This window comes from Ranitomeya variabilis, chromosome 6 (assembly GCF_051348905.1).
Source record: "Ranitomeya variabilis isolate aRanVar5 chromosome 6, aRanVar5.hap1, whole genome shotgun sequence".
Classification (NCBI taxonomy): domain Eukaryota; kingdom Metazoa; phylum Chordata; class Amphibia; order Anura; family Dendrobatidae; genus Ranitomeya; species Ranitomeya variabilis.
In genome coordinates, this window is record NC_135237.1 from 331,732,538 (window position 1) to 331,745,626 (window position 13,089).

General features: G+C 40.8%; 1 protein-coding gene across 3 annotated transcripts in view; it reads right to left on the reverse strand.

The window, feature by feature from the left end:
* The window catches only part of LYRM4 (LYR motif containing 4), a 199,329-nt gene that overhangs the window by 145,490 nt on the left and 40,750 nt on the right, over positions 1 to 13,089 (reverse strand). For all 3 annotated transcript variants that reach the window (XM_077269815.1, XM_077269813.1, XM_077269814.1), the window contains one exon: positions 1,492 to 1,644. In XM_077269815.1, the coding sequence (XP_077125930.1) occupies positions 1,492 to 1,577 (86 nt within the window). In that variant the 5' untranslated portion in view covers positions 1,578 to 1,644. The remainder of the gene's footprint in view (positions 1 to 1,491; positions 1,645 to 13,089) is intronic.

A 13,089-nucleotide genomic window follows, 5' to 3' on the forward strand; every position in this document is an offset into this window, starting at 1 on the left:
TGCCGGGTATTGACGTGTGGGTTTCTCGCATTGCACTCGCAAGTGTGATCCCGGCCTTAGAAGATCTCCCTAGAGGAAACCATTCCTGGGGAATGGAGTCCAGGGAGCAATGAATAAGGAGGAGGAGGCCACTCTAAGGAGAGGACATTCCAAGAAGGTAAGAAGGCTACAACAAGTTGGCATAACAAAGAGGCACTAAGATACCAGTGAGATAATGACTGCAGATGAGACCTGAGTATGTAGGGAGGGGTCTTTTTTTGGTAACTATGATATTGTGGAAAAGACTGTAACATTAAAGGGAATCTATCAGTAGGATCAACCCTTCTAAGCAGTCTATATAGGAGTGCAGGTCATTGGAGGCCTGAGTAAAATGATACCTTGATATCCGTGATCCGATGTGTTATTCCAGAGAAATACACATTTTTCTTATATTATAATGAGATAATAAGATCAATGGTTCGAACGCTTATCTGATCTGCATGAGAATCTGCCTCCAGAGATTATTTTCAAGGGAACCTGTCAGGTCCCCCTTGTCCCCTAACCCAACAGCATTCACTCATTTAGGAGTAAATTCTCTGAATAACCAGCCCAGTATAACGCTTTTCTGCACAAACGAGGTTGGAAAAAAAAGCATTTATAATGTCCCCGTTTCCTATACTAATGAGGGCTTTGACTAGCAATGGGGCGTTAGTTCCTCAGACTAGTTGGCTCTTTTTCCATGTTTGATAAAATAATTTGCACAAGATGTGTCATTGCCGCTCATGCAAATCTGGCACATGCGCGCCGCTTATTTTGGTGTACGCTTCCGAGGCGCGCACTGCGCATGTCTGGAAGTTCATAAGATGGCTTCCGGGCATGCGCAGTGAGCGCCTCTGAAGCAGCTCCTGTAAATTACGTTATCACGCCCACGGAGGTGTAATAACATGGATAAAGGGCCGACTAGTCTGGGGAACTAGTCAAAGCTCTCATTAGCAAAGCAAACGGGGGCAATATAAATGCTTTTTTTTTAAACCTCATTTGACCAGAAAAAAACATTTAACAGGGCTGGTTAGGCAGGGAATTTACTCATAAGTGAATGCTGCTGGGGTGGAGGGCATGGGGGACCTGACAGCTTCACTTTAAACAAAAAATAAATGCAGATATCAAGGTGTCATTTTATTGAGCATCCTATGATCTGCGTGCCATATAGACGGCTGAGGGATGATCCTACTGACAGATTCCCTTCCAGAAATCATCACTTGTAGACTGTTCATTTGATCCAGGATATAGAACCATATCTTTTCATACACTTTTGTTGCTGTGCTTCCTTTGCTGACTATCCCCTAGAATCTAGGTAAGCATAATGCTATTGTGCAGTAATCTTAACATTTGAAATTGGTACTGTTAATGATAATATTTCCTGATATTGTTGCATGGTATTCTTATCATTTAATATTTATATTGCTTGCAGTAAAAGTATTTCTCACAGGACACATCATCATTCTCCTTTACCTGTAGTTGTAGGAATTGAACTTCTGGCTTTCTCTTAATAAGACCTTGTAAAGATTTAACACTTGCGTCCGACTTGAAGATGCCATTTTTTTTCTTCAAATGATACAAGGGTTTTTGTCACAGAAATTCTGACATACGATCAGAGAGGATTTTCTGAGCAGGTAAAAAAAATGATAAATCTTAAATGACTGAATATGAAATGAAGATTTAAATAAAACATCTACAAAAGCCTCCATCAGAGTCAGTACTATGTATATTTATAACAGGGTAGAAAAGGTTCCCATATAACGCTCGCGTGAAACTGGCCTAAGGGTCAGATGCCGCCTCATTACAATGGCTTCTGATTTTTACAGAATCTGTGATCGATATGACAAATCTGCTATAATCCATTTGACGCCAGGATTTAATTGTTAGACGGGAGAGGGAGGGTTGGAGGGGGGATCTCTTACACCATTTCCTTTATCACAATCGCGGGAAAAGGGGTCCTATAGGTTTTCATACTTGTAAACAAACTTCTTTCTTTATTCATCAAAAGTGCTCAGCAGAGGATAAAACAACATCAGAGTTGGAAGTTACATGATATGCGACATTGACGCGTTTCATGCACCCTTAAACAAAGAGGTTTGTTAACAAGTTCGTTGATCTAGACTTCCCTTGTTTTTGATTGCTCTACGCCTTGACACAGCATTTCCTGTGCTCCGAACACCTAAGGATGTCCATCCATTACGAGCAGATGGTCTTTTTTCTACTTTAATAAAAGATCACCAAAATGACAATAAACTGCAGAAATACTGCTGTTTGTTGCACACAATCAAGTAGTTGGAGGTTCATGTCCTCTAGGAAGTTACGGTACATTTTTTATTTCTTTACATATATATAAACTAAATAAACAATTTGCACATCAACCCTCTTCCCTTCTTTTTTCAAATAAAATAAAAACTACAAAAAAAACATAATAAACGTAACTAAAATAAATTGCTAGAACTGTTAAATTTCGGTCATCTTGTTCCCAAGAACATAAAATAAATAGTGACCAAAAAAAATATAAACTCAAAATGGTACAAAACCCCAAAAACTAAGACTCGCAACTTGATAAACAAGCCCATACACCGCTCCACCAACAGACAATGAAAAAGTAGGAGTCCCAGGAAATGGAAACACAAATCAAATAAGTATATATTTTTTTTAAAGTGTTTCATTTTAAAAAAAAATTAAAGCAATAATAAATTTGACAAGATTTATATCTCCATCATTGTACTGACCAGGAAAATAACTTTACTGTTTCAATTTTACAGTACAGTAAATTTTGTAAAGATCAACCCCAAGCAACAATGGTGGCAGTGTTAGACCCCTTTCACACATCAGTCTTTTGCCGTCAGTCTCAATCCGGCGAATTTTGAAAAAAACGAATCCGGCAAATGTTGCCGCCAGATCCGTTTTCTCATAGACTTGTATTAGCAACGGATGGCCTCATGTTTCATCCGTCATTCGCTGGATCCATCGAAAATTGTTTACCCGGCGGCTGGCGAAAAAGGACATAGTAACTTTTTCTGTGTCAGTCGAAAAAAAAAACGGACAGCGACAAGATCCGGTGCCGTCTGTCGTTTGCTAGTATGGAAGCCTATGGCGACGGATTTTAACCCATTCACCCCCGGAGCTTTTTCCGTTTTTTCGTTTTTCGCTCCCCTCCTTCCCAGAGCCATAACTTTTATTTTTCCGTCAATATGGCCATGTGAGGGCTTATTTTATGTGGGACGAGATGTACTTTTGAACGATACCATTGGTTTTACCATGCCGTGTAACAGAAAACGAATGTCTCACACTTGTTTTTTGTTTGGCTTTTTTGCTAGGTTCACCAAATGCTAAAACTAACCTGCCATTATGATTCTCCAGGTTATTAGGAGTTCATAGACACTTAACATGTCTAGGTTATTTTTTATCTAATTGGTGAAAACAAATTCCAAAGTTTGCTAAAAAAAAAAATTGCGCGATTTTCCGATACCCGCAGCGTCTCCAATTTTTGTGATCTGGGGTCGGGTGAGGGCTTATTTTTTGCGTGCCAAGCTGGCGTTTTTAATGATACCATTTCGGTGCAGATACGTTCTTTTGATCGCCCCTTATTGCATTTTAATGCAATGTTGCGGTGACAAAAAACCATAATTTTGGCGTTTTGATTTTTTTTCTCGCTACGCCATTTAGCGGTCAGGTTAACTCTTTTTTTATTGATAGATCGGGCGATTTTGAACTCGACGATACCAAATATGTGTAGGTTTAATTTTTTTATTGTTTTATTTTGATTGGGGCGAAAGGGGGGTGATTTGAACTTTTATATATATATTTTTTCTATATTTTTAAACCCTTTTTTTTTTTTGGCATGCTTCAATAGCCTCCATAGGAGGCTAGAAGCATGCACAACTCGATCGCCACTGCTACATAGAGGTGAAGCACAGATCACCTCTATGTAGCAGAAATGCAGGTGTGCTTTGAAAGCCGACCACAGGGTGGCGCTCAAAGCAATCGGCCATCAACAACCATAGAGGTCTCAAGGAGACCTCTGGTTGTTATGGCAATGTACCGATGATCCCCGATCATGTGACGGGGGTCAGCGGTGTGAGCATCCCAGGCCGCGCGGCCAGGAGCGCTAGTTAAATGCCGCTGTCAGCGCTTGACAGCGGCATTTAACTAGTTAATGGGTGCGGGCGGATCGCGATTCCGCTCGCGCTCATTGCGCGCACATGTCAGCTGTACAAAACAGCTGACATGTCGCGGCTTTGAGGTGGGCTCACCGCCGGAGCCCACCTCAAAGCAGGGGTTCCGCCAGCTGATGTCAGCTCGCAGAAAGGGGTTAACTGAGCCTGCTCCGATTTTTTTAGGTTCCAATTAGCTGGATCAGCTAGTCGGATCCGGCGAAAAAACGGATCCGTTTTTACAATCTGCGACGGATCTGTTTTTTTCAACATTCGACAGATTGTGACTAATGGCAAAAACTGATGCGTCAAAGCAGCCTTACATCCCAATTCATCAAACAAAGAATTTTTTCCCATTTTTCTGATCCCGAAAAAACAAAACAAAACAAGCACTGTGTCTATATACCGTATATACTCGAGTGTAAGCCGACCCGAGTATAAGCAGCGACCCCTAATTTTGCCACAAAAAACTGGGAAAACTTAATGACTCGAGTGTAAGCTTGGATGGAAAATGCAGAGGCTACCGGTAAATGTCAAAAATAAAAAAAAATACCAATAAAAGTAAAATTAATTGAGACATCAGGAGGTTAAGTGTTTTTGAATATCCATATTGAATCAGGAGCCCCATATAATGCTCCATACAGTTTATGATGGGCCCCATAAGATGCTCCATATTAAAATATGCCCCATATAATGCTGCACAAATGTTGATTATGGCCCCATAAGATGCTCCATAGAGATATTTGCCCCATATAATGCTGCACAAATGCTGATTATGGCCCTATAAGATGCTCCATACAGACATTTGCCCCATATGCTGTTGCTGCGATTAAAAAGATATAAAGTCACATACTCATCTCTCATCGCTTAGGCCCCCGGCACTTGCTATAGTCACCTTTCCCCGTTCCACCGCTGGGCGCCGCTGCATCTTCTGCACTGAAGTTCAGGCAGAGGGCGGCACGCACACTAATCGCGTGATCGCGCCCTCTGACCTGAGCGTCACTGCAGAGGACGTGGAAGACGGAGCTCGGCGGTGGAACGCTGACAGATGAATATCGTGCAATGCCCCCGTTATACTCACCTGCTCCTGGTGCGATCCCGGCACGTCCCTGGTTCTCCGGGCACCGGCATCTTCTTCCTGTGTTGATCGGTCACATAGTACCGCTCATTACAGTAATGAATATGCGGCTCCACCCCTATGGGAGTGGAGTCGGGTCCATACTCATTACTGTAATGAGTGGTACCATGTGACCGCTCAACACAGGTAGAAGCTGCTGGTGCCCGAAGAACCAGGGACATGCAGGGACCGCGCCAAGAGCAGGGGAGTATGAATAGACAGCTGCTGCTCCCCCTCCCCTGTCAACCCCTGGGAATGACTCGAGTATAAGCCGAGAGGGGCAATTTCAGCCTAAAAAAATGGGCTGAAATTCTCGGTATATACGGTAAATTGAAAAGTAAAAAAAAAAAAAATACAAAGTTAAGCTTTTTGGAATATGGGGACAAAAATACAAAAGGGAAATAATGAAAAAATGGCCTCTGTGAGAAGGGGTTAGAAACAACGGTGTTTTTAGAATGAATCTTGGAATGAGCTATGAATCATATGGACTTTAAGGTTATGTTATATTTCCAATTAAAAAAATTGAATGCATTTGCGCCCCATAAGCTTTATGTAGTTACATACAGCTCTGGCAAAAATTAACCACTGCAAAATTTTCAGTTTGTCTCATTTTTCTCTTCATAGGTATATTTTTGAGTAAAATGTAAATTGTTCTTTTATTCTATAAACTACTGACAACATGTCTCCGAATTTCCAAACAATAAATTTTGTATTTATTTTCTGAAAATGAGAAATGGTCAAAATAACAAAAAATGCATTGCTTGCAGACCTCAAATAATGCAAAAAAAAAAAAAAAAAAAAAAGTTTATAATCATTTAGAAACAGCAATACTAATGTTTTAGCTCAGGAAGAGTTCAGAAATCAATATTTTGTGGAATAACCATGATTTTTAATCACAGCTTTCATGCACCTTGGCATGCTTTCCACCAGTCTTTCACACTGCTTTTGGGTGACTTTATGTCACTCCTGGTACAAACATGTTAGCAATTCTTTGCTTGATGGCTTGTGACTATCCATCTTCCTCTTGATTACATTCCAGAGGTTTTCAATGGGGTTCAGGTCTGGAGATTGGGCTGCCCATGACAGGGATTTGATGTGGTGGTCCTCCATCCACACCTTGATTGACCTAGCTGTGTGGCATGGCACATTGTCGTGCTGGAAAAACCAGTCCTCAGAGTTGGGAAACATTAGCTGAGCAGAAGGAATAAACTGTTTTTCCAGGATAATCTTGTATGCGGCTTGATTCATACGTCCTTCTTCCCTGTGATTTGACTGATCAGCGGGGATCTCAGGATCAATTGGTTTCAGAGAAAGAAAACAAAGCTGCTAGAATGGTCCAGTCAATTACCTAGCCTAAATCCAAACGAACATTTATGGAAGAAAATAAAGCTCATATTTAATAGAAGGAGCCCACGGAAGCTTTAGGATTTGAAAAATGTTTGTGTGGAAGAATAGGCCAAAATCACACCTGAGCAATGCATGTGACTAGTTTCTCCATACAGGAGGCGTCAAAGCTGTTATCACCAACAAACACTTTTGTACGAAGTATTAAATGCATTTCAGAGAGCATGTTTAATACTTTTTCCTTGTCTCATGTCTCATTATTACACATGACCTATTTTATGGACATCTGTGGTTTGATTTCTTTGCCTGTGTGGATTGGATGCGTTGTTACCGGCATCTGGTGAGAATTTCATATCAATAGCACCTTTAAAATATTTAGCTAGAGAATTGGTCACGTGTTCAATACTTATGTAACCCACAGTATATATGTGTGTATGCATGTGTGGCATATTATTTATATATATATATATATATATATATATATATATATATATATATACACACACATATCCATACATACACTGAGCGCAGAATTATTAGGCAAGTTGTTTTTTGGATCACATGATACTTTTTATACATATTGTCCTACTCCAAGCTGTTCAGGCTTGAGAGCCAATTACCAATTAAGTAAATCAGGTGATGTAAATCTCTGTATTGAGGAGGGGTGTTGTCTAATGACATCAAAACCCTATATAAGGTGTGCTTAATTATTAGGCAACTTCCTTTCCTTTGGCAAAATGGGTCAGAAGAGAGATTTGAGGGGTTCTGAAAAGTCCAAAGTTGTGAGATGTCTTGCAGAGGGATGCAGCAGTGTTGAAATTGCCAAACTTTTGAAGCGTGATCACCGAACAATCAAGCGATTCATGGCAAATAGCCAACAGGGTCGCAAGAAGCGTGTTGGGCAAAAAAGGTGCAAAATAACTGCCCATGAATTGAGGAAAATCAAGCGTGAAGCTGCCAAGATGCCATTTGCCACCAGTTTTGCCATATTTCAGAGCTGTAACGTTACTGGAGTATCAAAAAGCACAAGGTGTGCGATACTCAGGGACATGGCCAGGGTAAGGAAGGCTGAAAAATGACCACCTTTGAACAAGAAACATAAGATAAAATGTCAAGACTGGGCCAAGAAATATCTTAAGACTGACTTTTCAAAGGTTTTATGGACTGATGAAATGAGAGTGACTCTTGATGGGCCAGAGGCTGGATCAGTAAAGGGCAGAGAGCTCCACTCTGACTCACGACGCCAGCAAGGTGGAGGTGGGGTACTGGTATGGGCTGGTATCAAAGATGACTTGTGGGACCTTTTCGGGTTGAGGATGGAATAAAGCTCAACTCCCAGACCTACTGCCAGTTTCTGGAAGACAACTTCTTCAATCAGTGGTACAGGAAGAAGTCGGTATCGTTCAAGAAAAACATGATTTTCATGCAGGACAATGCTCCATCACATGCCTCTAACTACTCCACAGCGTGGCTGGCCAGTAAAGGTCTCAAAGAAGAATAAATAATGACATGGCCCCCTTGTTCACCTGATCTGAACCCCATAGAGAACCTGTGGTCCCTCATAAAATGCGAGATCTACAGGGAGGGGAAACAGTACACCTCTCGGAACAGTTTAACCAAAAACCAAGGAGAGAAATCTACCCCAATAATGATATAAATTTCAAGTAGATACACAAGCCTAAACGCAAAAGAACTACTTGAGAAAATATTCAGAAACACAAATCATATAAAAACTAGGTATTTTATTGTTAAAAGACACTAGACAAAACTAAACACAGAAATTTGGAGGAGGCACATAATACAAATACCAGAAGCAATATACAGGAGCAAAATGTAATAATTTAATATATAATAATAGTCATACCCTTGCTTTTAAATAGATTAATAGTACATGCATGAGCAACGATAAGGAAAACAAAGGGGCATAATTAATACCATTAATTTATCCAGGTAAGTGGATATATAAGCCCTTATAAACCCCTATAAATATTCCGAATATACAAAGTGCAAAGTTCATATAGCAATCCCTGCCAATATTAAATAGTACAAAGTGCAGAGTGCATATAACGATCCTTACCGGTGCTCATGCTGGCGTTCTGTACCTCAACCCCACACTCCAACGCGCGTTTCACACGTTGCTCCGTCAGGGAGTGATACATAGGGGGGTCATGCCTGCCATTTATATAATAGCGATGTACATCCTGAGCCAATCATGGTACTTTAAGCGGCGCATCACATGCTGCTACGACGCCGGCGTCCCCGGCACATGTCCCACGGCCACGTCATAGAAAGGCGCATCGGCGCCGTCCACGACGTCACAGGTGGGTCACGTGACAAGGCCCGCCCACATCTAGAGCAGGGGATGCGCACCAGCACCATATCCACCATGTTGGATTTGGGCAAGCATAAGGGCAAGTGACAACCACCCATGATTAAAGCAGAAAAAGCAATACTGAATGTTAATCACAGATGTGATTACCACACGGCGCATCGCATGCTGCTGCGACGATAGCGGCCCCGGAATGTGCCCCGCGGCAACGTCACAGGAAGGCGCCACAGCACCGTCCGTGACGTCACAAGCAAGAGACACGATGGAGCACGCACGCAGCGGAAGCAGGAGATGCGCACCGGCATCAAATCAGTCATCTTAGATCAGGGCAAGTATAAGTGCAAATGGCAGCAAATCACAATTTGGAGCAACAAAATACATTAACAAAGTGAGAAATCATGGACTACAAATGTGAGCAAATATAAATATTATATATAAAAAAGTGAACACAAAATAAAAAAATATATATTTATATTTGATTGACACTTATATATTTTTTATTTTTTGTTCACTTTTTTATATATTTTACGCAGTGTAAATATATATATATATATATATATATATATATATATATATATATATATATATATATATATATTTTGTAGTACAGCAGTGTTGATGCTTTGTGACAGAGGCAGTGACCACAGGAGAGTTCAAAACAAAGTGTATTTAACCCCTTCACCCCGAAGCCTGTTTCCACCTAAGTGACAGGGCCAATTTTTACAATTCTGACCACTGTCACTTTATGAGGTCATAACTCTGAAACGCTTCAACGGATCCTGGTGATTCTGACATGGTTTTCTCGTGACATATTGTACTTCATGATAGTGGTAAAACGTCTTCGATATGACTTGCATTTATTTGTGAAAAAAACTAAAATTTGTTGAAAATTATGAAAATTTAGCAATTTTCAAACTTTTAGTTTATATACCCTTAAATTAGAGAGATATGACATAATATAGTTAATAAACAACATTTCCCACATGTCTGCTTTACATCAGCACAATTTTGGAAACATAATTTTTTTTTGTTAGGGAGTTATAAGGGTTAAAAGTTGACCAGCGATTTCTCATTTTTGCAACAAAATTTGCAAAACCATTTTTTTTTACGGACCACCTCACACTTGAAGTGACTTTGAGGGGTCTATATGACAGAAAATGCCCAAAAGTGACACCATTCTAAAAACTGCACCCCTCAAGGTACTCAAAACCACATTCAAAAAGTTTATTAACCCCTCAGGTGCTTCACAGGAATTTTTGGAATGTTTAAAAAAAATTGAACATTTAACTTTTTTTTCACACAATTTTTACTTCAGATCCAATTTGTTTTATTTTCCCAAGGGTAACAGGAGAAATTGGACCACAAAGGTCATTGTACAATTTGTCCTCAGTACGCCGATACCCCACATGTTGGGGTAAACCATTGATTGGGCACATGGCAGAGCTCGGAAGGGAAGGAGCGCCATTTGACTTTTCAATGCAAGATTTGCTGGAATTGAGATCAGAACCCATGGCTCGATTGGAGAGCCCCTGACGTGCCTAAACAGTGGAAACCCCCACAAGTGACACCATTTTGGAAAGTAGACCCTCTAAGGAACTAATCTAGATGTGTGGTGAGCACTTTGAACCTCCAAGTGCTTCACAGAAGTTTATAATGTAGAGCCGTAAGAAAATTTCATATTAATTTTCACAAAAAATGATCTTTTTGCCCCAAATTTTTTATTTTCCCAAGGGTAACAGGATACATTGGACATCAAAAGTTGTTGTGCAATTTGCTCTGAGTACGTTGATACTTCATATATGGGGATAAACCACTGTTTGAGCACATGGCAGAGCTCAGAAGGGAAGGAGCGCCGTTTGACTTTTCAATGCAAAATTGGCTGGAATTGAGATCGGAACCCATGTCGCGTTTGGAGAGCCCCTGACATGCCTAAACAGTGGAAACCCCCCACAATGGACCCCATTTTGGAAAGAAGACCCCCTAAGGAACTTATCTAGATGTGTGGTGAGCACTTTTAACCCCCAATTGTTTCACTAAAGTTTAGAATGTAGCGCTGTGAAAATTAAAAAAATCTTTTTTTTCTTTCCACAAAATGATGTTTCAGCCCACAATTTTTTTTTCCCAAGGGTAACAGGAGAAATTGGACCACAAAAGTTATTGTCCAATTTGTCCTGAGTACGCGGATATCCCATACATGGGGGGGAACCACTGTTTGGGCACACGGCAGAGCTCGGAAGGGAAGGAGCGCCGTTTGAAATGCAGACTTAGATGGATTGGTCTGCAGGCGTCATGTTGCATTTGCAGAGCCCCTGATGTACCTAAACAGTAGAAACCCCCCCAAAAATTGACCCCATATTGGAAACTAGACCCCCCAAGGAACTTATCTAGATGTGTTGTGAGAACTTTGAACCAACAAGTGTTTCACTACAGTTTATAACGCAGAGCCGTGAAAATAAAAAATATTTTTTTTTCCACGAAAATGATATTTTAGCCCCCACGTTTTTATTTTCTCAAGGGTAACAGGACAAATTGGACCCCAAAAGTTGTTGTCCAACTTGTCCTGAGAACGCTGATACCCCATATGTTGGGGGGGACCACTGTTTGGGGGCACAGGAGAACTCGGAAGGGAAGGAGCACTGTTTTAGTTTTTCAAAGCAGAATTGTCTTGAATTGAGATCGGACGCCATGTCGCGTTTGGAGAGCCCCTGATGTGCCTAAACAGTGGAAACCACCAATTATAACTGAAACCCTAACCCTAGCCCTAACCCCCAACCTTAACCCCAGCCCTAACCCTAGCCCTAACCCTAACCCTAATGGGAAAATGGAAATACATACATTTTTTTAAATTTTATTATTTTTCCCTAACTAAGGGGGTGATGAAGGGGGGTTTGATTTACTTTTATAGCGTTTTTTTGGCGGATTTTTATGGTTGGCAGCCATCACACACTAAAAGACGCTTTATATTACAAAAAATAGTTTTTGCATCACCACATTTTGAGAGATATAATTTATCCATATTTTGGCCCACAGAGTCATGTGAGATCTTGTTTTTTGCGGGACGAGTTGACGTTTTTATTGGTACCATTTTCGGGCACATGTCATTTTTTGATCGCTTTTTATTCCAATTTTTGGGAGGCGGAAAGAACAAAAAACAGCAATTCCTGAAATTCTTTTAGGGGGGCGTTTATACCGTTCCACGTGTGGTAAAATTGTTAAAGCAGCTTTATTCTTCAGGTCAGTACGATTACAGCGATACCTCATTTATGTAATTTTTTTATGTTTTGGCGCTTTTACACAAAAACTATTTTATAAAAAAAAATTATTGTTTTTGCATCGCTTTATTCTGAGAGCTATAACTTTTTTATTTTGCTGTTGATGATGCTGTATGGCGGCTTTTTTTTTGCAGGACAAGATGACGTTTTCAACGGTACCATGGTTATTTATATCCGTCTTTTTGATCGCGTGTTATTCCACTTTTTGTTCGCCTGCATGATAATAAAGCGTTGTTTTTTGCCTTGTTTTTTATTTATTTTTTTTGCAGTGTTCACTGAAGGGGTTAACTAGTGGGATAGTTTTATAGAGCGGGTCGTTACGGACGCGGCGATACCAAATATGTGTACTTTTATTGTTTTTTTTTTTATTTACAAAAATAAATGGATTTACTGGGAAATGTTTTTTTTTTCTTTATTTGGGGATTTTTTTATTTTATTTTTTATACATTGTATTTTTTTTTTTTTTACCATTGTCCCAGGGTGGGACATCACTGTTTTAGATCAGATCGTTGATCTGACAGTGTGCATAGCACTCTGTCAGATCAACGATCTGACAGGCAACTTACAGAGGCTTGCCGGCGTCTGCTATTAGGAACTCTCAGCAGGCGCCGGCAAGCCAGGTCAGTAAATGACCCGGAAGGAGTCCCGCGGCCATCTTGGATCCGGGGACTCCTTCCGGATCACCGGAGCAGCGCATTGCTCCGGTGGGAGAGCGCAGGGAGCCCCCGTCCCTGCGCGATCCCCCTCTATGCTGCTGTCACTACTGACAGCGGCATCAGAGGGGTTAAATGCCCGCGATCGGCGCTAGCGCCGATCGTGGGCATTGCTGCGGGGTGTCAGCTGTCATAT